The following is a 23,772-nucleotide window of genomic DNA, read 5'->3' as shown; positions in this document are numbered from 1 at the left end:
GTGTTCCTCTTCAATTTTTTGGAAGATTTGAGCAGGAATGGTATTAATTCTTGGGATGCAGGGTAAATTCAGCTGTGAAGCCATTTTGTCCTACTTAACCTTGATTTAGTGCATAAACATTTGTGATTATTATTTCTTCTTGGTGAGTTGCCCATTTTATTTATGGTGTCCTTATTTATGTCATAACATTTTTGCATTTAAAATCTATTTTGTCTGATACTAGCATAAGTTCCCCCTCCCCCCTTTTTTTGTTACTGCTTGTGTGGTGTATCTTTTTCCATCCTTTTACCCTATTTGTATCTAAAACAAGTCTCTTGTAAATAGCATATGGATGGATATTTAAAAAAAAAATCTATTCTGCCAATCTGTGTCTTTTGATTGGGGAGTTTAATCCATTAACATTCAGCGTTGTTACTATAAAGGCAGTACTTCAACCATTTTATTCTTTGGCTTTTATTTCTCAGATTTTTTTCTCTCTCATTTTATCCTTTTAGTTACCCTAATACTTTTTATTTCTGTACCCTCCTCCAGGCCTCTCTTTCCAGGTGACAGAACTCCCTTTAGTATTTCTTATAGGACTGATTTTTGTTAATGAACTCTCTCAGCTTCTGTTTATCTGTGAATATTTTAAACTCTCCCTCATTTTTGAAGAATAGCTTTGCTGGATAGAGAATTCTTGGCTGGCAATTTTTCAGTGTACAGAATTTTTAACTAGGTTGAATTTAAATGTTTGAAATTTAGCACATTATTGTGAGTATAATTAACAGTGAATCGTTTATAACGTTGAAAGGGGAAGTGTCGAGTCGTGTGTCGGTAGGAGAGCTAGTGGTTAAAACATAGGAATATAACAATGAATCTTAAGGTGGATGATGACTGATCAGCATCACAAATATTAAAAGTTCTTTCATGAACTAGAACAAATGTCACTATTAAAGGATTTAATAATAGAGGGGTATATGGGAAAAAGTATACCTATTGCAAACTGTGGACTATAGTTAATAGTAATATTTTAACATTTTCTCAACAGTAACAAATGTACCACACCAATGCTAGGGGTCAATAATGAGAGGTGGGGGAGATAAGGGGTATGGGCTGTTTTGCTTTTTTTTTTGAGTAATGAAAACATTCTACAGTTATGGTGATGAGTGCACTATGTGATTATACCGTGCCACTGATCGTGAACTTTGGATGGACTGTATGGTGTTTGAATATGTGTAACAGAGACACAAAGCTAGCACATGCTATTGGGAAAATGGCATGAATAGGCTTGCTTGACACAGGGTTGCCAAACCTTCAATTTGTAAAAAACGCAATAACCATGACGCATCATAAAGTGAAGCACAATGCCTGTACCCCATTTTTTGACACTCAAATTGTCCCAGATATGGCTAGTGGGTGCCCCTTCAAGCTGGCTTCTGAATCCTTTTGACATGTCTCCATCTTTCTTTGAGCACTCCTTTGCTTCCATGCACAGCTTGTGCAGCCCTTGAAACCTGAGTCCTTTTAGTGGAGAATAGTTTTTAGAAGTAAGGATCTGAGTGGGGTGTGTGCTTATTGCTACGGAGGTATCGCTGCGTCAGGCCCTCACAGTGGTCAGAGTTCATTTTAGTTTTCTTCCTTTCCATATCTGTAACTCCTTTCTCAGGCAGTGAGAAACCTGGTTCCCACCATCATGTTTATTTAACTGCCTTTGAATATAACCAACTTCCCTTCTGGCCGCTGCCCTGTCCCCATACAGATCACTTCTTTACCCCACTTGGGTGCCAACACTCCAAATCAGGCTACTCCTTGCATGGGAGGTTTTCTCACCTGCCCACACACTGGCTCCCTGGTGGGCCACCCCACCCCTGCAGGTAAACCCTACTTGGGCTCTAACACCTCCATCAGGCTGTGCCCTCTAGGTGGACACCCTCCTCACCATCCTCCTCACTGTGTTTGGGCTCCAACACCAGGTGCTAAGCCTCTCCCCAAGATGTGCACTGTCCTTATTGGGGACTGAATCATACCCTGCACAAAAGGTATGTTCAGGTCCTACCTCTGGTCCTGTGGGTGTGAGCTCATTTGTAAATAGGACCTTTGAAGATGTTATTAGCTAAGGTGTACCCAAACTGAATGAGGCTGGGCCTTAATCCAATACAGCTGCAGTCCTTATAAACAAAGGAAATTAGGCTCCGAAAGAGAAGCTATAAGAAGCAAGAAGCTGGAAGTCAACAGAAAAGCCAAGAAACCCCAAGGATTGCTGGCAGTAAGCCCCAGAATGCCAGTTTTGGGGCATTCTGGGAGAGAGCACTGCCTTTCTGATTCCTCAGTTTTGCACCTTCTCCTAGCCTCAAAACTGTGAGCCAATAAATTCCCATTGTTTAAGCCAACCTGTCACATGGGATTTGTTTTAGCAGTTGGGAAACTGAAACAGTCCTTGTCCTGTGCTGGGCCACCCCCATGCATGGACAGATGCCCTCACACCAAGCCACATGGCTCTTCCATGAGTATGGCATTCTCACCTAGTGCTGGGCTGTCTCCATGCATGGATGCCCTCTGTGGTAGGCAGAGCAATGGCCTCCCAAACATGTCCATGTCCTAAATCCCTGAAACCTGAGAATACTTACATGGCAAAAAGAACTCTGCAGATGGAATTAGGGTTATACAATTTAATAAAGGAGATTACCCTGGATTATCTGGGTGGGCCTAATGTTATCACATGGGCCCTTCAAAGTGGAAGAGGAAGGAAGTAAGTTAGTGACTTGATGATGGAAAATAAAAGAGTAATTTAAAGTGTGAGAGAGACCTGACTCACTATGCTGGCTCTGAAAATGGAGGAAGGGGCCACAAGCCAAGCTCTGAGGACAACCTTTAGAAGCTGGGAAAGCTCCTGGCTGACAGCGAAGGAAATGGGGACCTCAATCCTACAACCCAAGAAACAACTCTGCCAACAACCTGAATAAACAAGGACTTGGATCCTCCCCTTGTGCCTCTAGAAAGGACTGCAGCCCTGACAGCACCTTGACTTTAGCCTCGGAAGACCTGTTTCAGACTTCTGACCTAGAGAACTGCAAAGTAAATCTGTGTTGCTTTAGCCTAAGTTTGTAGTAATTTGTTAAGATGGCAAAATAATAAACATCACACACCCCCAACACCATCTGGGTTTTGATAAAGCATGCCAAGTCACCCTCATCACCCCAAGTGGACGCTTTCCTTGACCTACCCCACTTCACAGCTTTAGAACTGGATCGTTTTGGAAGGGAGGCAGATGGGGGGAGTGCATAGTAATGACTTTTGAAAGGGAGGAGGCTTCTGATCTCTAAGGGAAGATGGGGCTGGTATGGGATTCTTTCACTCTGACCTTTTGAGATTTCCTTTAGAAACCTGTCAGTTTCTTAAGAACACCATTACTTCTTGCTGACCACCCCCCACCCAACCCGAGTGCTGAGAACCCACATGGTCCACACAACTTACTAAAGGGAAAGCTGTATTTTCTTCTTTTTTGAAGCAACAACCATTCAGCTTTTATTATTTAAACAATAGATTGCTGCTTATGTGGTTATGATCATTTTTTCCCCATTAATTTCTGTTCCACAACTCTACTGTTGGCTTTGGGAATATGGTGGGGGTGAGAGGGTCTGTGGAAGTTGAAGTCTGCACTCCTTATACTTGTCAGCCTGAGAGTATCTTGCCCAGAGGTTTCCCCAGCACCTGGATCTACTCACTTGTTGGCTGCTGAGCAGCAGGGTGGAGAGACTGCAGAAACAGGAATGTAGCACTTCTGAAAGAGTAGGCTTTACTGGGAAACAGTGCTGCAGTGAACAACAGACAAATGCAGCCCAAGGGGCTTCCTACACATCACACTCAAAAAGATACACAATGTTTTGTTAACAAAAATCAACTGGATTATGGATTCTCCTGGTCAACTTCCCCAATTTCTTCCTCTGAAGAGGTTGAGAAAATGCCCAACCATTTTCTTGAAGGCCTGTGGTTCAGTTAGAGATACAGCCCCTCAGGGGTGCCTTCTTGTTTTTTATAAAGAACATTTTCTTTAGATTTTTTGAAGTCTTCATTTGTTACTTTCATTCTACGTTCTCTCAAGGCCATCAGGCCAGCTTCTGTACAGATTGCCTACAAGAAAGAATAGAATGTTCAGAAAGTGAAATACCTTTTCTTTTCATTCTAACAAGCAATTCAGAGAGATCAATTTTGAAACAGGCTATAAAAAATTCAGGTTAAACACAAATTGCTCAAACCATTTGGGAAAAGATTAGACTTTTAAATAAATGTTTTAAGCATCCCAATTATTTTCCAAAAGGATTTATGGTAGCTTAAACTGGGAGTAATTATAACCAAGAAGGAAGTCGGGCCCAGGAATCGAGGCTCTAGGCTTCAGTTTGGCTCAGCTTCTAACTAGTCATGTTGGCTGGCAAACCACTATGTAGTCACAGCTCCACTGCTGTTAAAGGGAGTAATTTCCCTATGAAATTACACTCAAGGCAACATAAAGTACACATATATCCTATTCACCTATAATAATAACATATACTCTGATTAGATATTATAAGTATCAGAATAGCATTTATTCTCATCTATTTATTTCTTCAATAATGACTTGCCAAAAGTAAAATACAACAAGAATGCAATGTGATGTGATAAAGACATGTTTAATCCTGGCTGTGAAGTTTCTATTTGGTTATGGCATGAGGATATTTATTTCAAATGGTTCAGCAGAAAAGAGAGTATGTTTCTTTACAGAGAGATAAAGCAAACAGGTAAAGCGTGAAACTGGTAAATCTAGGTGATGGGTATAAGGGTACTGACTATGCTATGTTGCAACTTTTCTGAAGGCTTGAAATTGATATTGCAAAATAAAAAAAATAATTTCAATTTAAAAAAAGAAAGATTTTACTCATCAATTAAGACACTAACTGTTCTACAGGAAAGATGGCAGTGAACCACAGTATACATAGGCACCAACCTGGAAGGCAGTGAGTGTCTGCACCTCTCCCCCAATGAGGTTTTTGCACCTGACTCAGACTTTCCAATGAGAAGTGGGTTGATAAGTATATCTAGATACAATAATGCCAGGCTTTGCTCTTAAGTTCTGGTCATCGGGGAAGAATTATCCTAACTCATACACGTGTGATAAACCAGGAGGAAGACTTTTTCCTGGTCAGTCTGGTACAGCCAATCAGAATAATATTGAATATAGGAATGCATGAGATGCTGGTCCCCATGTTGTAGCTCTGATCTAAGATCTTCCAGAAGATATTCCATCTGGAGCTGGGGCAGGGTGATGACATCTGACACACTGAGAAAGCCACCTGGGCCGGTGGGGAAGTAGATCAGCTTACTGCCAGCGACTGATGCTTGTGGTTGCAGGTGACTTGGGTCACTTATTTCATAAAATAATGTATTGAATATTTTAAATAAAAAGCAAATCTATCATTTGAGCTTAATGGCAAGTCAGCAGCAAAGATTACTATGCCAAAACCCACAGACCACACAACAAGATTAACCACATAATGAGAACACAGAGCCTTTCCTGGCTGAAATGCACTTTGGTGAGCGACAAGCTGACCTCGCCCAGGGTCTCACCTTGATGTCAGCACCAGAGAGATCATCTTTAGCCATGATCAAGTCATCCAAGGTTACGTCATCGGCCAACGTCATCCTGCTCGTGTGAATCTGGAAGATGCGTTTTTTGGTCTTCTCATCGGGCAGGGGAAACTCGATCTTTCTGTCGATGCGGCCTGCAGGTACAAAGGCCTTCAGATACACCCTTGTCCAGAACCTGGGATTGCCTTGGCTCAAATAGAGGACTTAACCCATCTCCTTACACATGCAGCTTAAAATACGGTCCAAATTTAAAAAAGAGAACATTTCTTTTTTGTAGTTTATAAGTTTCTACAGTTGAATTCACCCCACTTAAAGGAAATCTTCTCTGGTTTGGTACCTTCAGAAATAAATTAAAGGAATCCTAGTGGTATATAAAAGGATAGATAAATCTTGTTTACATATTATAAAAGATAGTAAACAAATTAACAACTGCTTCTTCTAGTCCTATCTGAACTTAATCAGAACTATCATATGAATTATTTCTTCAAAAGAAGGACGTTCTTGAGGCTAAAGAGGGTCTATTTACTATGGAAACAAAAGATTAAGATATAGATGAGAATTTAAAGGGCTAGGCTGCATAGACTATACCATTTTCTTATTTAACCATAATTTCAAGGGGATGTATTTTTGGTAAATTATACTATGCTTCAGTACAATATATGCCTTTATATAATTTTTTTTTTAACAGTTGTCCCCAAAGTAGATGTAACACACACACAAATACATAGGAACTCACTGATGCTCCATAATGAAACAAAAGCAAATATAACCTGGTCTGATAAGAGCTGGATCCAAAGTTTCTATTCGGTTAGTGGCCATGATAACTTTCACATCTCCCCTTGAATCAAATCCATCCAACTGGTTCAATAGTTCCAACATAGTTCGCTGAATTTCTCTCTCACCACCAGAATTTGAGTCATATCTTTAAAAAAAGAGAAAAAGTAGTAAGACTGAAGACCCAACTGATCTCTTGCTAAAGAGGAATTACAGCAAATACCTCATCAGAGCAAAATTCACCACTCTGATCTCAAGCCAACATCATTCCCTCAATTATGCTATAGTTAAAAAGCAGGATCCCCCCAACCTACCAAATTACACACTACATTTTCTACACAGCAGTTTCAGTGCCTGAAATTATATCATTTATTTTGTCTCCATGTTTGATGTCTGGCTCTCCCAACTTGACTTTGAGTCCCTTTTGGGCAGAGACTCTGTCATATTCACTGCCATGTTCCTGGAGTCCAGAATGGGACCTAGCTCAGAGTAGATGCTTGAGACATGGTGATTGAGCAATTTCTAAAACCAAACAACTTCTGGATAAGCTGTTAATCAGCACCTGGAAAAGCAGAGCCTAAAGCATCCAGGGAGAGCCATGTGTAGTTAAGAACTGTGACAAACCAACATGCAGGACACATGGGTGATGCCTAGTGACTGTTCAATCTCATAGATGAGCTATATGGTTTTTACTTCTCGATAATGCAAAGAAGCTGGAAGAGAAAAAGTCTACCTTTTTGTCCCAATGGCATCAATTTCATCAATAAACACAATGGATGGTGCATGTTCTTCAGCAACTCGAAACAATTCCCGCACAAGTTTGGGCCCATCTCCTAGGTACTTCTGAATAAGTTCAGAGCCAACCACTCTTAAGAAAGTGGCCGAGGTTTGGTTTGCTACTGCTTTGGCTAACAATGTTTTACCTATTTTAGATTTAAAAAGAAAAAGAAAAAACTGAAGTGCTGTTTAAACTGAAAAACCATTACCATTACTACCTCAAATGAACATCAAAAATGGGTGCACCCCAGTGATGAAATAGCATGTCATCATTCAGGTGTCCTGACTGTGTTCTCTGAAGTAGGTTAAGAGGAAAATTAGAAAAATCCATTAAATACCACATTTTAATTATTTTCAAGTATCTTCCTAAATTCATCATAGTAATGTCAGAAAATATTTTTCTACTTTGTTATTTTCAAACTATGACCCAACATTTTCATTGAAGAATTGCAAACTGTGAACCACCTGTAGGAAGAAATGAGGTGTACCAACCAGGAAAAAAATACTTTTTCTCTGAGTGAGCCTTCCTTGGGGTCCTTTCAAAGCTGCGTATAATATTAACCTGCCCTATTTTCCCCTCTATCCCACCCAAGTAAGGCTAGAGAACCAAACTAAACTGTTATCAATAATAAAAAAAATGTCTGAAGAGGCTAAATTTGACCCTAAATTTAGAGACACATCCAGTGCTCATGAGCACTGCTACACCCCAGGTGCTACTAAATGAGAACCCACTGGTAGGCCTGCTGCAGGCTCAGACACCCAGACATAACTGTCTCTTGATGAAGCCTACAAACGAGAGCTGCTCAAAGTTTGAGAGACTTTTCTCAATCTGTGGCATGTCCTGACAGGCAGTTCCTCTTCTTGATCTCAGGGAAGATTTTGAACAACTTTTCCAATACTGCTCTGATTGATTCCCTAATATTTCTGTGTCATGTCAAACCCAAAAAAATCACCTGGAAGACTTAAGCTATTTTCACTGTGAATGAGGACATGGCCAAGGGGCTGGGTAGTTGCTCAAGGACATAGAGACCATTTTGGGCAGCGCTGGTGAAGGACCAACCTTAGGAATGCACAGGAAGAGAAGCATGGTAGCTGGCTGGTAAGAGACACTGAAAATTTCATGGAAGTGCAAAGAAGGATAGGAAGCTAAGCTTTGCAACAAGATGCAAACAAAATGACATTCCTACTTGTTAGAGGCACAGGAGCAGGTGCAAAAGCTTAGAAGGCTGTCTTTTGTTGCTCAGATGTGGTCTCTCTCTCTCTTTCAGCCAACACGGCAAGCAAACTCACTGCCCTCACCCTCTCTACATGAGACATGACTCCCTGGGGTGTAAACCTCCCTGTCAATGTGGGACAGATATCCTGGAACGAGCTGGGACTCAACATCAAGGGATTCAGGAAACCTTCTCAATCGAAAGCGGGAAGTGAGAAATGAGACAAAATAAAGTGTCAGGAGCTGAGAAAATTCAAACATAGTCAAGAGGTTGTCCTGGAGGTTGTTCTTATGCATTATATAGATATCCCCTTTTTAGTTTAAGGTGTATTAGAGAGGCTAGAGGGAAGTGCCTGAAACTGGAGCTGTGTTCCAGTAGCCAGATTTCTTGAAGAGGACTGTTTAATGATACAGCCTGTGTTAGTTAGATTCAGTTGTCAACTTGGCCAGGTGAGCATACCTAATCTTGTTGCTGCGGACATAAGCCAACGGTACGTGAACCTCATCTGTTGCCAATTACATCTGCAGTCAGCTAGGAGGCGTATCTGCTGCAATGAGTGATGTTTGACTTAATTGGCTGGTGCTTAAATGAGAGATCGCAACATAGCACAGCCTAGCAGCTTGGCATTCCTCATCTCAGCACTTGCAGCTCAGCCCAGGCCCTTGGAGATGGAGAAAGAAATCACCCCGGGGAAAGTTGTTGGAACCCAGGGGCCTGGAGAGAAGACCAGCAGAGACCATCCTGTGCCTTCCACGTAAGAAAGAACCTCAGTGGAAAGTTAGCTGCCTTTCCTCTGAAGAACCAACAAAATAAATCCCCTTTTATTAAAAGCCAATCCGTCTCTGGTGTGTTGCATTCTGGCAGCTAGCAAACTAAAACACAGCCTTTGCAAACTAGAACACAGTGTGCCCCAGAAATGGCAGAGAGCCCAGGGGTGGCCCTGATGCCTGGAGAGAGTGGAGCCCAGAGGTGGTCTCCTCGATGTTCCCCGAGGTTGATTTGGAAAGAGGCGGGCCACTGCATAGGCCCTTGGAAGGGGTGGGACTGCCGCTTTCTACAGCCGAAGGATAAATGACTTTCAGACTTGGAAATCCAATGGTGTTTGCCTGCAGATCTTCCTTCCAATTTCTCCCTATGGAAATGACAATCTATATCCTGTGAATATCCTCCTTTGCATCTTGGCACTAGAAAACTTGTTTTGAGATTCACAGGTCCACAGCAAGAACAGAATTTTTTTTTGCAGTGTGACTATGTAATTGTGAAAACCTTGTTTCTGATGCTCCTTTTGTCTACAGTGCGGACAAATGAGTAAAACATATGCATTAAAAATAAGTAGATAATAGGGGACAAATGTTAAAATAAATTGAGTCGATTGAAATACCAGTGGTCAAATACCAGTGGTCAATGAAAGGGAGTGGTGAGGGGTATAGAAAAAAATAGAGGAACAAAGGTTAAAATATATTGGGTAGATGGAAATACTAGTGGTCAGTGGGAGGGATGGGTAGGGAGTATGGTATGTATGAGTTTTTTCTTTTTATTTCTTTTCCTGGAGTGATGCAAGAGTTCTAGGAAATGATCATGGTGATCAATATGCAACTATGTGATGATATTGTGAGCCACTGACTGTACACGAAGTGTGGAATGTTCATATGTTAAGAATGTTTGTGTCTGTATGTTGTTTTGTTAATTTAAAAAAAAAAAGCTTAGAAGGCTGGACTGCTCCCTGAGAATATCAATTAAGGATGGTAAAAAGAAGGCAAAGAATCTTTTACATGGAGGGGATCTTACAATCCAGAAGCACCCCAAGTCCAGCTTCTGGGTTGCTTCAGTGGCCAGAGGGGTCACTGAACAAGTCTCCCTTCTCTTCGACAGGCCTGCTTGTCCAGAGCTTCCCCTGAACCCTGGTAGTGCAAAAGCAGAGGGCACATGGCTGCAGGTCATGCATAAGGCCTGCCTTCCAGCTCCAACACCACTACCAGCTCAACTCCCAATCCTAATGGTGCCTCAAGCCAACCCCCAACCTCTCTGAAATGTAATTTCCTGATCTGTAAGACAAGGGACTACAGTAAGAGTGATCCCTTCTAGAGCCTCACACTTCTGGGCAATGTTTAGTTGGTACAGAACTTCTTAGGAACATAGCTATTAATTCACTCAATCAAATGACTACTCTTTCTTTGGAATTTACATAGCAATGAACTACTAAGTCCTGGGCTGTACAACTTATTTTGTTTTTTTAATTGTAAAAAATTTTTATTGAGAGCCTATTATTTATCAGGCACTATTCTAGAACTTCATCCCTAATCTGCTCTGATGCAGTTTTTAAAAATTAATTAATTAATTTTTCATCACATAGTTGTATATTCATCATAATTTCTTAGAACATTCGCATCAATTCAAAAAAGAAAACAGAAAAAAATTCATACATACCATACCCCTTACCCTTTCCATTGACCACTAGCATTTCAATCTACTAAATTTATTTTAACATTTGTTCCCCCACTATTTATTTTTAATCCATATGTTTTGCTCATCTCTCCCTATTGTAGATAAAAGGCACATCAGACACAAGGTTTTCACAATCACACAGTCACAATGTGAAAGCTTTATCATTATACAATCATCTTCAAGAAACATGGATACTGGAACGCAGCTCTACATTTTCAGGTACTTCCCTCTAGCCTCTCTGTTACATCTTAACTAAAAAGGTGGTATCTATTTAATGTATAAGAATAACCTTTGAACTCTGTTTGGAATCTCTCAGCCATTGACACTTTATTTTGTCTCATTTCTTTCTTCCCCTTTTTCGTCGAGAAGGTTTTCTCAATCCCTTGGTGCTGAGTCCCAGCTCATTCTAGGATTTCTGTCCTACATTGACAGGGAGGTTTACACTCCTGGGAGTCATGTACCACGTAGAGAGGGGGAGGGCAGTGAATATGCTTGGCATGTTGGCTGAGAGAGGCCACATCTGAGGAACCAAAGAGGTTCTCTTGGAGGTGACTCTTAGGCCTAATTTTAAGTAGGCTTAGCCTATTCTTTGCAGGGTTAAGTTTCATATGAAGAAACCCCAAGATTGGAGGCTCAGCCTACTGCTTTGGCTGTCCCCACTGCTCGCGAGAATATCAAGAATTCTCCACTTGGGGAAGCTGAATTTTCCCCCTTTCTCACCATTCCCCCAAGGGGACCTTGCAAATGCTTTTTTATTCACTGTTCAAATCTTTCTGGGATTTATCGAGGCATCATTCTGGACAAACCTACAAAATCTCATGCCCTACTCAAGGTTCCATGTACTTACGGTTTTCAATTAAGCTGTGTACATAAGTTATATTAGGAAATGCACTAGTCAAAATATAAATTTTTGTACAAATTAAGGTCAACCTAGTGCATAATGAACCAAATATATATATATTTGCATCCATTTATCTATCCAGCATGTATTTATTTATTCAGTACCATGGGGTCAGGGAAATGAACATAATCTGCGTACCACAAAAAAGCTTTCAAATCAGCGGTTCTTCAATATAGCTTCTTGTGTTCAGGCCACACCGAAGACCATAAAGTGAATCTCTAAATACTTTCAAAGCATCAAGGTAATGCCAATATATGGCAATGGTTGAGCATCCCTGTTTTTAAACCAAGAAACTGTGATCTGTTCATTCAACAGTTAGGTGATCATACCTAGCCAATGGAGCTGCTCAAAAGATGAGCTGAGTGCCTGGAAAGTGTCAAACACAGAACGTACCTGTGCCCGGTGGACCATAGAGAATGACCCCCTTGGGGGGCTTTATACCCATCTCTTCATAATATTCAGGATGTGTAAGAGGAAGCTCCACAGATTCCTACAGAAAACAAACATTCAGTAAAAATGAAAGGTTTCCATACTGAGATTTTATTAGCAAATCCATTAGTCAGTATCATCAGTAGATCTTGCTTTCAATGATAGCCTCACTTAAAAAAATAGGCTGAAAAACTGCTAAAAGAAATCACAGAAGACCTAAATAGATGGAAGGGCATACCGTGTTCATGGATTGGAAGACTAAATATAGTTAAGATGTCAATCCTACCTAAATTGATTTACAGATTCAATGCAATACCAATCAAAATCCCAACAGCTTATTTTTCAGAAATAGAAAAACCAATAAGCAAATTTATCTGGAAGGGCAGGGTGCCCCGAATTGCTAAAAACATCTTGAGGAAAAAAAAACGAAGCTGGAGGTCTTGCACTGCCTGACTTTAAGGCATATTATGAAGCCACAGTGGTCAAAACAGCATGGTATTGGCATAAAGATAGATATATCGACCAATGGAATCGAATAGAGTGCTCAGATATAGACCCTCTCATCTATGGACATTTGATCTTTGATAAGGCAGTCAAGCCAACTCACCTGGGACAGAACAGTCTCTTCAACAAATGGTGCCTAGAGAACTGGATCTCCATATGCAAAAGAATGAAAGAAGACCCATATCTCACACCCTACACAAAAGTTAACTCAAAATGGATCAAAGATCTAAACATTAGGTCTAAGACCATAAAACAGTTAGAGGAAAATGTTGGGAGATATCTTATGAATCTTACAATTGGAGGCAGTTTTATGGACCTTAAACCTAAAGCAAGAGCACTGAAGAAGGAAATAAATAAATGGGAACTCCTCAAAATTAAACACTTCTGTGCATCAAAGAACTTCATCAAGAAAGTAGAAAGACAGCCTACACAATGGGAATCAATATTTGGAAATGACATATCAGATAAAGGTCTAGTATCCAGAATTTATAAAGAGATCGTTCAACTCAACAACAAAAAGACAGCCAACCCAATTACAAAATGGGAAAAAGACTTGAATAGACACCTCTCAGAGGAGGAAATACAAATGGCCAAAAGGCACATGAAGAGATGCTCAATGTCCCTGGCCATTAGAGAAATGCAAATCAAAACCACAATGAGATATCATCTCACACCCACCAGAATGGCCATTATCAACAAAACAGAAAATGACAAGTGCTGGAGAGGATGCGGTGAAAGAGGCACACTTATCCACTTGGTGGGAATGTCAAATGGTGCAACCACTGTGGAAGGCAGTTTGGCGGTTCCTCAAAAAGCTGAATATAGAATTGCCATACGACCCAGCAATACCATTGCTGGGAATCTACTCAAAGGAATTAAGGGCAAAAACTCAAACGGACATTTGCACACCAATGTTTATAGCAGCGTTATTTACAACTGCAAAGAGATGGAAACAGCCAAAATGTCCATCAAGAGACGAGTGGCTAAACAAACTGTGGTATATACATACGATGGAATATTATGCAGCTTTAAGGCAGGATAAACTTATGAAGCATGTAATAACATGGATGGACCTAGAGAACATTATGCTGAGTGAATCTAGCCAAAAACTAAAAGACAAATACTGTATGGTCCCAATGATGTGAATCGACACTCGAGAATAAACTTGGAATATGTCATTGGTAACAGAGTTCAGCAGGAGTTAGAAACAGGGTAAGATAATGGGTGATTGGAGCTGATGGGATACAGACTGTGCAATAGGACTAGATACAAGAACTCAAAAATGGACAGCACAATAATACCTAATTGTAAAGTAATCATGTTAAAACACTGAATGAAGCTGCATCCGAGCTATAGGTTTTTGTTTTGTTTTGTTTTGTTCTTACTATTATTACCTTTATTTTTTTTCTCTACATTAACATTCTGTATCTTTTTCGGTTGTATTGCTAGTTCTTCTAAACCGATGCAAATGTACTAAGAAACGATGATCATGCATCTATGTGATGATGTTAAGAATTACTGATTGCATATGTAGAATGGTATGATTTCTAAAAAAAAAAAAAAAAAAAATGGACAGCACAATACTACCTAATTGTAATGTAATTATGTTAAGACACTGAATGAAGCTGCATCTGAGCTATAGTTGTTTTTTTCTTATATATTTTTGTATTTATTTTTATTTTTATTTTTTCTCTATATTATCATTTTGTTTCTTTTTCTGTTATCTTGCTATTTCTTTTTCTAAATCGATGCATATGTACTAAGAAATGATGATCATACATCTATGTGATGATATTAAGAATTACTGATTGCATATGTAGAATGGAATGATTTCTAAATGTTGTGTTAGTTAATTTTTTTAATTAATAAAAAAAAAAATAGGCTGAAATCTCAATCACTCTTCCTAGAGACAATGTACTTGACTTCCAGTAGCAGCAAGAGCATACTGAAGAGGACACCAATCCTACTTCAGCTCCCAGCAACCAAACAGCCACCAAATGTCCCTTTCATTTTTTATTTTTTTGGCATGGGCAGGCTCCGAGAATTGAACCCAGGTCTCTGGCATGGCAGGTAAGAATTCTGCCATTGTGCCTTTCATTTTTTGGTCATCAACCTTGAATACATTTAAGACTACAGACCACACAAGTTCCTTCCTAGCAAAAGGGACACAGAAAAGCAAAAACGTACCCTTCTCATAGTATATATAAAAACTGGAAAAATGTTCTGATTGCAGTTCCTGCTTAGGAACATCATGGATATTTCCCAACTGAGAGGTTACCAGTGGAGACATGTAATAGTTCTTAATGACTTCCCTACATATGAAAGAACCTGCAGAGAACCAGCCCAGAGCCATCATGAGTGGCCACTTCCCTCCCCACCTCCAGGACCAATGCAGGGGCTGAAATTATGTTCTAGACCCCACCACAGTGTAAACGTGTGTGGGCACACATAGTGTATGCTGCTCACTCTATCTTCACACAACACCAGAAGTTTCTGGATATCCACACTGACAGCAACACACTGGGAACATTATATTTTCATATTATATACAAAAAGTATTAAGTAATGCAGCTGCAAAAGGAACTGTCATATAAGTTACTGCGTTTTTATTACTAAATCCAGTATTAGCAAAGCTAAAAACCACAACTAGCGAGCTCTAAATTAGTTACTGGTCTGATCAGTAAAGGAAAAAAAAAGCAAACTGACTCTAAAGCACCTAAAATGAGACAGCAGCAATACACCAAAGTTTAAAAACCCAGAGCTGGTTTCCAGCCATACCTTAATTTCCTGAATTTGGTTGTCCAATCCCCCAATATCAGCGTAGGTCTCCTGGGGGGCTTTTTCCACCTTCATCACTGTGACTAGGGGATCAGTGTCATCCATCAGGACCCCTATCACTGCATGTACCTAACAGGGAACACAGGCACGAGAGGTTTACACAATCCCCTTATAACACAGCATCTTTCTCCACTGTTAGGAATCACTGGTGATCTATTTCCACAGGACAGGGGGACAGATCAAACAGGAAGGAGAAAGCACCCCAATGAGCTTCTTAGAGACTGTATCAATATACCTTGTGGTTGAGCAGAACAGAGCAGCCTGGTTCTAGTAGATCCTTGTCCACAAATGAAAGAATGCTGACATAGTGTTCTGAGCCCACTGATGTAGATACGATAGCGTGATTGTCATCAATGATCTCTTCCAAGGTTCCTACTGACATTGGGGTCCCCCTCAGATCATCCACCTTTGATCTTTCCTCCTACATAAGGGAAGATTATGCCAAGAAGAAAAAGATTAGACCTAAAAAGTAGATGATCCTGGTAGTCCATCAGATTTATAAAGCAGTTGATGCTTTTAAAGGAGACTTGACAATGCTTCAGAAAAATGTGGACAGAAAAAAATATGTGGACAGGTTCAACTACATGAATCTCATGTGTTCATGGGGGTCTGGGTTCTAAATAGAGTCTTTCAATTTGTATAAAAGGAAATCATAGTTACTTCTCAACTTACCTCTTGCTTTTCTTCTAGTGGTTTCATTTGTTCCTGATTTCTAATGAATTCTTCCTCCATGAGAAGGTAATCTTTAATTCTCTCTAACTTCAATAATTTTAACCGGCACTGAGTGTGAGGTGTCACTGTAATTAAAATGTCAAGTTTAATTTTACTTGGAGCTTGAAGTTTGCAATTAATTTGGTTAAAATAAACTCATTTAGGTGGATAGGCTGAAGAACTCTAAGTTTGATAACCCTGAATAAGCAGGTACCTAAATGGAAAGGGAAAAAGGGCTTTTGACAGTTTAGACAAACATGTGAAAATGGGAGATAAAGCTTATGACTAAATAGCTAACAAAAAATGATGTACACCGACTGAACCACCTGTACAGTTAAAGAAGAAAAAAGTAACTGCTCCAAAAGATAGTTTGGTTTGGTTAATTTTCCCCTATAGGTGCTAATAAAAGGTTATAAATGCTGCGCCATTAGTATACACTGTTGCTTTTCACCTGTATGCAGACTCCTCCTGTTTCAAAAAAAATTTTGAAATATCAGAGTTTTAACTTCCTTTGTCAGATATGTGGCAAATAATTTCCAACACTCTATTGTTTCTTTTGGCTTTGTTGTAAAGCCTCATGCCATGAGCAATTTTAACATTTATATAGACAAATCTATCAATTTTTCTTTTGTGGCTTCTGGGTTTCCCCTAAGATTAAATAAATATAATCCTGAATTTTCATCTATTTATTTTCAAACTTATATCTGTAATCCATCTGGCAAGAGGCAAAGAGCCTAGTCTCTTTTTATCATGAAAGAAAAATGCCAACCAATTATATTAAATAACCCATTTTCTTCCCACAGAACTGAAATGTCACCTCTAACATATATATCCATGTAACCTGACTCTAGTTTTTGGGCTTTCTACCCTCTTCTGTCAATTGTCTATTTCGGTACCAATATCATACTGATTCATTCCAGCAGAGTAACGGTAGGTTTTATTATCTGACTCACTTTGTTCTTAACCAAGCATATTTGTAAACGTTTTTTTTATTTTTCACAGGGATGTACTTTTTTAGGTGGGGGTGGGGAGAGGGTCTGAGCTAAAGCCTAAGGGATGAGAAGCAGGCAGCCATGGGAAGAAACTTTAAATAGAGGGAAGGGAAAAGGCCCTGATGTGGAGAAGAGTCAGGCATATCTGAACAACACAAGGCAGGGCAGTGTGACTAATGAGTAAAGGGGACTCCTAGGAACAGAGGATGGAGACGTGGGATAAGACACATCACCAGGTTTGAGTTTTATTCCATGTTCCAGAGGAAGCCATCGAAAAATTTTAAGTTCAGGTATTGCATGCTCTAAATTTCAATATAGTGTTAATTCCATTTTATGAAATATGTGTTTCTGAGTTATTCAAACTCATCCCAATTTTGTAATCTAAAACTCCTTTTTTTTTTTTGCATGTGCAGGCACCAGGAATCAAACCTGGGTCTCTGGCATGGCGGTGAGAACTCTGCCTGCTGAGCCACAGTGGCCCACCCTGTAATTTAAAACTTTTAATGCACTCGAGGAGCTGGCTAAAGGAAACCAATGGGTTTTCTTAAAATGAGATACAGTGATATATTTTAAAACAAAATATAGCTTTTATGCCAATCTTAAGGAATTGTGCACAGGAGCTATCTAGAAGGGGTTACATTTTCAGAGTTAGAGCTTATATCACCCCATTTTCTGTCTCTCCTTTTAGATCTCTAAGCTACATGTATAGAGATGGTTTCCCCTAAGAATGGGAAAGACAGCAAGGAAGGATGCCTTACCCAGTGGGAGTTTGCTGGCAGCATCTGGTCCCTTTGTTTTCTTCTTCTTTTTACCCACTCTAGTTGGTACAGGGGGTTCATATTTCTTTTTCTTGTCCTTAAGTTTTTAGAACAGCAGGAAAAAATATCATGTGGAAATCATATTAAAATACAAACTTATTTCTACACCACCATCATCTAGTTCCAGGACACATAATTTTTTTTTTAATCTTTTAGGATTCTATTAAGAAATTGCCCTTTTTTAAAAAAATGAGGTTTCATATTCTTGCAATATTAGTAAGTAAACATAACTGATCATTCTTTTTACCATACACAGATAGTGAGGTCAACTATTCCATTGGTATAGAGAGATCAGAATTCATAGTATTAAGTAATATGAGACAATTCTTCATACCTCAGGATATTAAACACTAAAATTATACGCAATTTACTTTAACACTTTGGTATTATTAGGTCAACAATCTTTTCTAAAGCATGAAAAGGATGTATCAGTAGGCCAGGCTAGTTAAATGACCAAATGATCATTTATTTTGCATTTAAAAATTCATGAACTGCCAAAGAACTCATCAGCTGAGACCTCTGACATTCTCCCACAATTTAATCACACTGCAGCATATATCCAGCTTATTTACCTTGTCATCCTTTTTGCCACCTCCCGGACCATGACCACCACTCTGACTTTGACCCTGAGAAAGAAGAAAATCAGAAAGAGGTATTAATTTAGAATATGATAATTTAAAAAGATCATTCTGCTTATTTTCCTGTGATTCTAAAATATTAACACTTCCCCCACATTTCAACATTTCTGAACCCAAGATGTACTTGCAGTCAATGTGTACATTTAGTGTGGTAGAATTTCTTTTTTCCCTGAAAAGGCATTAGTAGACAATGACGCACCATGCAAATGACTACATGTTAGAATAAAAAACAACTCTATTAAGAAATAGACAGAACTAATGTATCATAATGAGGCTAAAATTCTAAGACCACCCTTCTTGAGGGGAAGGTATAGGGCTTGACATTCTTTAATATATAGTTACCAGAATGACGTTACCAAATTTCACAAAATTAGGCCATAAAAGCTAAGTCATTTTACATATTCAATCTTCTATTGACTGTTTACTTCTTACTGAGATCACACTAAGATCCAGGAGACTCTCCTTTCTATAGCAATTTTATATACCTCCCACCCCTAAAGCCTGGGCTTTCAGGTTGGTGTTTCTTCCTGACCCAAAAAAGCTGAATCATCCTAAGATGTTAAGAACTTAGTGTATTAAATAAACTCTGATTTTTAAATAAATTTCTTCTGAGTTTTTATTTTAAAACAGACTTTTCAGCTATGAGCAATGTCTCAGAATTGGTGGCACTTAAAATATGATTAAATACATAACTTACTTGAGTAGAAGGGCCTGCTCAGCCTCCTTAAATCACCTCCGTGTAGACACCTCTAATTTAACACACTATCAGCTTCATTATTAAGACAAAATTATTATATCGTGGTTACTTAAAAGAATTAAGGTCAAATAAATTCCTCCACATGCAAGATTCTTAAAACTTTGTACTTTATTCTGAACAAGGTAATTAAGTGCTCAGAAATTTTGTGAAACAGAATTTGTTATAATGAAATAGGCCTTGAACAATTACTTATACCTCTTCAGGAAATCTGCTCATGGCCAGGGGGCTAACATTGTGGTTGCTTACTATGTGCCCAACTCTGTAGTAGACCCTTTCCCTTCACTCTCTCATTTATTCCATGCAACCCTCCAAGGTAGGGTTCGCTGTTCACATTCTATTGATGAGAAACTGCAGCAAGTTGGAGAACATGATCATGGAAGTAAACGAATCCTGGTTTGAATTCTGGCTCCATCACTAACTTACGTGACCTTGGGGAAGTGAGGCCACTTTACTGAGCCTTGGTATCCTTAATGGAAAGTGGGCATAGTATTTCCTTTATGTTGCTGAAAATCAGATAACATAGTCAAACTACCTAGCTGCGTGAGGATTTGAACTGTCAGTCTAGTTACAAAATTTGGGTTCTGAAGCAGTCCAAATCCATTCTGGTTCAGTTCTTTATTCTTGCATCTATCCTATCTTCATTTCTCCACCTGTTTGTGTTCAGGCTATCATCTCTTATTTGAACTGCAGCCTCCCAACCAAGCTTCCTGGGTCCAACTTCTCCCCTCACCAATCCGGCTCTTACAGCTGATTCTAAAACAATCAGCTGATCCTTTTTATTTCCCTTCTCAAAACCTTCCAATTGCTCTCTAATATTCATGCATGCCTGGGAACTGGCTACAACTAACCTTTCAGACTTCATCTACCTTTTTTATGAACCTGCAAGTATGGTTCCCTGGAAGATATTTTTTCTCAATGGGTCCTGGATTTCCTCAACTCTGGAACATTTTGCATTATGTTCTTCAGCCTCAAATAAATCTTAACAAATGTTGAGGTTTTTGAGTCCTGACTATATGCCAAACAGTATTCTAAAGCCTTCTTCGGCATTATCTAATTTAATTCTTAAAGACATTATTAGGTACATGGGTGGTTCAGTGGTAGAATGCTTGCCTTCCACATGAGAGACTCGGGTTCAATTTCCAGATCATGCACACACACCCCCCAAAAAGACACTATTAGATTGGTACTGTTATTACCCTGATTTACAGATAAGGAAACAGGCCCAGAGACGTTACATGACTTTGCCTATTATCACAAAACTTTCAGAGGTGAACCATGGGTCAAATTCAAATCTGTTGGACACCAAAGCCCATATACTTCTCTTCTGCATGGATATCCAGTACATCATAGCATGGCCTTTAGGGGAAACTGACAAGGTCTATGTTGCAGTTCAGCACTTAGTTTCCTCCTCTGGTAAAATAAGGATAACAAGAGTCCTTGACTCAAGGAGCTGTTGTGAAGATTAAACGAGAAAATGCTTGGAAAATACCTAGCACATACTACTCACACAGAATATTAGCCAAAAGTTCTTATAGGACCTATAAGACCCATGTGATCTGGCCTTTACTCACACTCTAGACACAGCGGCTTTCTTGCTGTTCATGACATGCCAAACGTAAATCCTGCACCTGCTGAGCTTTCTGCCTGGGCTGCTTTTCCCTGGGATATCTGCATAGACTACTCCCTAACGTTTAGGTCTCTGTCCAAATTTCACCTCCTGAGAGGTGCTTCAGCAGACACCCTTCCTAAAATAGCCATACCTTCCCATCCTTTCTCTTTCTATAAAATAGCCAAATAACAACAGGCAACCCGCCCCATCTAGATCTGGCTCCTTGACATCTTTCTTAAGCAGGCAATGTCCCCTTGGGAGAATGGTGACAAAGGGGGGAAAATTCAACTTCCCCAAGTGGAGAATTCTTGATATGCTCACAAGCAGTGAGGACAACCAGAGCAATAGGCTGAGCCCCCAATCTTTGGGTTTGTTCATATGAAACTTAACCCCACAAAGGATAGGTCAAGCCTACTTAAATTAGGCCTAAGAGTTACCCCCAAGAGAACCGCTTTTGTTGCTCAGATGTGGCCTCTCTCTCAGTCAACATGACAAGCAAACTCACTGCCCTCCCCCTCTCTATGTGGGACATGACTCCCAGAGGTGTGGACCTTCCTGGCAATGTGGGACAGAAATCCTAGAATGAGCTGGGGACTCAGCACCAAGGGATTGAGAAAACCTTAACCAAAAGGGGGAAGAGAGAAATGAGACAAAATAAAGTGTCAATGGCTGAGAGATTTCAAACAGAGTTGAGAGGTTATCCTGGAGGTTATTCTTATGTATTAAATAGATAGCACCTTTTTAGTTAAGGCTTAATAGAGTGGCTGGAGGGAAGTGCCTGAAAATATAGAGCTCTGTTTCAGTAGCTATGTTTCTTCAAGATGATCATATAATGATATGATACAGCTTTTGCAATGTGACTGTGTGATTGTTAAAACCTTGTGTCTGATGCTTCTTTTATCTACCTTATGGACAGATGAGTAAAACATATGGATTAAAAATAAATAATGGGGGAACAAATGTTAAAATAAATTTAGTAGATTGAAATGCTAGTGATCAATGAAAAGGGTAAGAGGTATGGTATGTATAAATTTTTTTTCTTTCTTTTTTGAATTGATGCAAACGTTCTAAAAAATGATCATGATGATGAATACACAACTATGTGATGAAAAAATAGAATGTTCATATTATATGTTGATTGGCTTTACTAATTAAAAAATATATATTACACTCAGAGGGTCATGGTATGTCACAGTTGGAAAAGGTACTAGAAGGGGGACAAAAAAAAAAGCAGGCATTCAAAACATTTGTTTACTGAATTACTGAATAAACGTCAGCGGTTTTTATTATTACAACCGCACCACAAGACCTTTCTCAACCAATTCTACCAGCCGTAAACAATGAGTCTTTAAGCCCTCTCTCAAACAGCCCCCCATTCGCAGCATTCCGCTTTCCCCTCTCTAGGAAGAAGGAAACCATCCCTCCTCTCTACTCGCACAACCCTTCACTTGACCGGCTCAAAAGAAGCCTGTCCCAGTCTCTTGGATAGGCTCCCGTCGAACCCCCTGAGCAGGATAGCAGAGCTTGGATCGGCGGAGGGGCAAAACCCGGCAATCTGACCGGCTCGGTCGCCCCACAGGCTCGGTCGCCCCACAGGCTCGGTCGCCCCACAGGCCCGCCCGGCAGAGCCTTCGCGCATAGTCCCGGCTCCAGGACCCCCAGAAAGGGCCGCTAGGCGCCCCGGCCCGCGGTGGACCTAAGTATCGCCCACGGAAGCCTCTGTCTCCGGAGGAGAACTGGCCGGGGGAGCGAGAGGACCAAGTTCCACAGGCTTCCCGGGTAGCTGCCTCATTCTTGCGGCCTGGCGGTGCCAGTTTCGCCGCAGTGCGACCAGCAACCGAAGCCCTTAGTCACTCACCATCTTGCTTCAGCCGCTCCAGCCGCCGCTGCCGGAAGTACGTCCGTCCCGGCATCTCGTCAGAGGCGGAGGTTGCTGGGAGCCGGTACGGAAGCCGATAGGAACCAAATCCCGCACGCACGAAGTTGCCTGTGCAGGCCTGGTTGGTCGTTAGGGCAATGATCCTCAGTTTTAGCTGTATTTCTCCTGGTCCTTGGGTCTCCCCGAGAAAGAAGGCTCAGGAACTGACAAGACAGGGCATTACTTCTGCCTTGGAAAGAGGGGGTCAAGCTGGAGAGTGGGTGGGAGATTATGAATAATCAAATTAATTAACTTTGGACTTTTTAATGTAGAAATAATATCTGTTGATTTGTGTGTGTGTATGTGTGTTTGGTGTCTTTTACTCAACATTACATTTGTTTGATTCAACCACATTGGTTTTTTTTTTATGCTTTCTGTGGAATTTCTTTTAAACTTTTTTTTTTTATCATATAGTATAACATATATAAAAAGCAAAGAAATAAAAAAGCAATGGTTTTCAAAGCACCCTTCAACACGTGGTTACAGGACAGATCCCAGAGTTTGTCATGGGCTACCATACCATCCTCTCAGATTACTCATTTTAGCTGCTAGAATATAGGAGGCTAGAAGGCTTAAAACAATTTATTTTATCATCACAATCAATTTTTTTCCTTCTTTTTTTGTGAACAATAACATACATACAAAAAAGCTATAAATTTCCAAGCACAGCGCCATAATTAATTTTAGAACATATTTCAGAATTTGACACGGGTTACAATTCCATAATTTTAGGTTTTTACTTCTAGCTGCTCTAAAATATTGAAGACTAAAAGAGATATCAATGTAATGATTCAGCATTCATATTCATTTGTTAAGTCCTGTCTTCTCAGTATAACTCCCCCATCA

At 39.9% G+C, this 23,772-nt stretch overlaps 1 protein-coding gene across 2 annotated transcripts; it reads right to left on the bottom strand.

Moving 5' to 3' along the window:
* Positions 1-3,758: 3,758 nt before the first annotated feature.
* On the bottom strand, positions 3,759-22,931 carry PSMC1 (proteasome 26S subunit, ATPase 1). 2 transcript variants are annotated; one of them, XM_077123311.1, is made up of 11 exons: positions 22,867-22,931; positions 18,577-18,630; positions 17,945-18,041; positions 16,156-16,280; positions 15,719-15,904; positions 15,424-15,552; positions 12,106-12,202; positions 7,109-7,298; positions 6,372-6,523; positions 5,581-5,735; positions 3,759-4,110 (listed from the first exon to the last, which is right to left on the bottom strand). In XM_077123311.1, exons 1-11 carry the CDS (start codon positions 22,867-22,869, stop codon positions 3,976-3,978), a joined length of 1,323 nt encoding a protein of 440 aa, XP_076979426.1. In that variant the 5' UTR covers positions 22,870-22,931; the 3' UTR covers positions 3,759-3,975. The 2 variants fall into 2 exon arrangements, with proteins under 2 accessions (XP_076979426.1, XP_076979425.1); XM_077123310.1 differs by lacking the exon at positions 22,867-22,931 and adding an exon at positions 18,771-18,792.
* Between the last annotated feature and the right edge of the window lie 841 nt (positions 22,932-23,772).

This window comes from Tamandua tetradactyla, chromosome 12, assembly GCF_023851605.1.
Source record: "Tamandua tetradactyla isolate mTamTet1 chromosome 12, mTamTet1.pri, whole genome shotgun sequence".
In the NCBI taxonomy this organism is placed as follows: Eukaryota; Metazoa; Chordata; class Mammalia; order Pilosa; family Myrmecophagidae; genus Tamandua; species Tamandua tetradactyla.
Note: the sequence above shows the minus strand (reverse complement) of the source record. Positions and strands in the feature narration are given on the sequence as shown.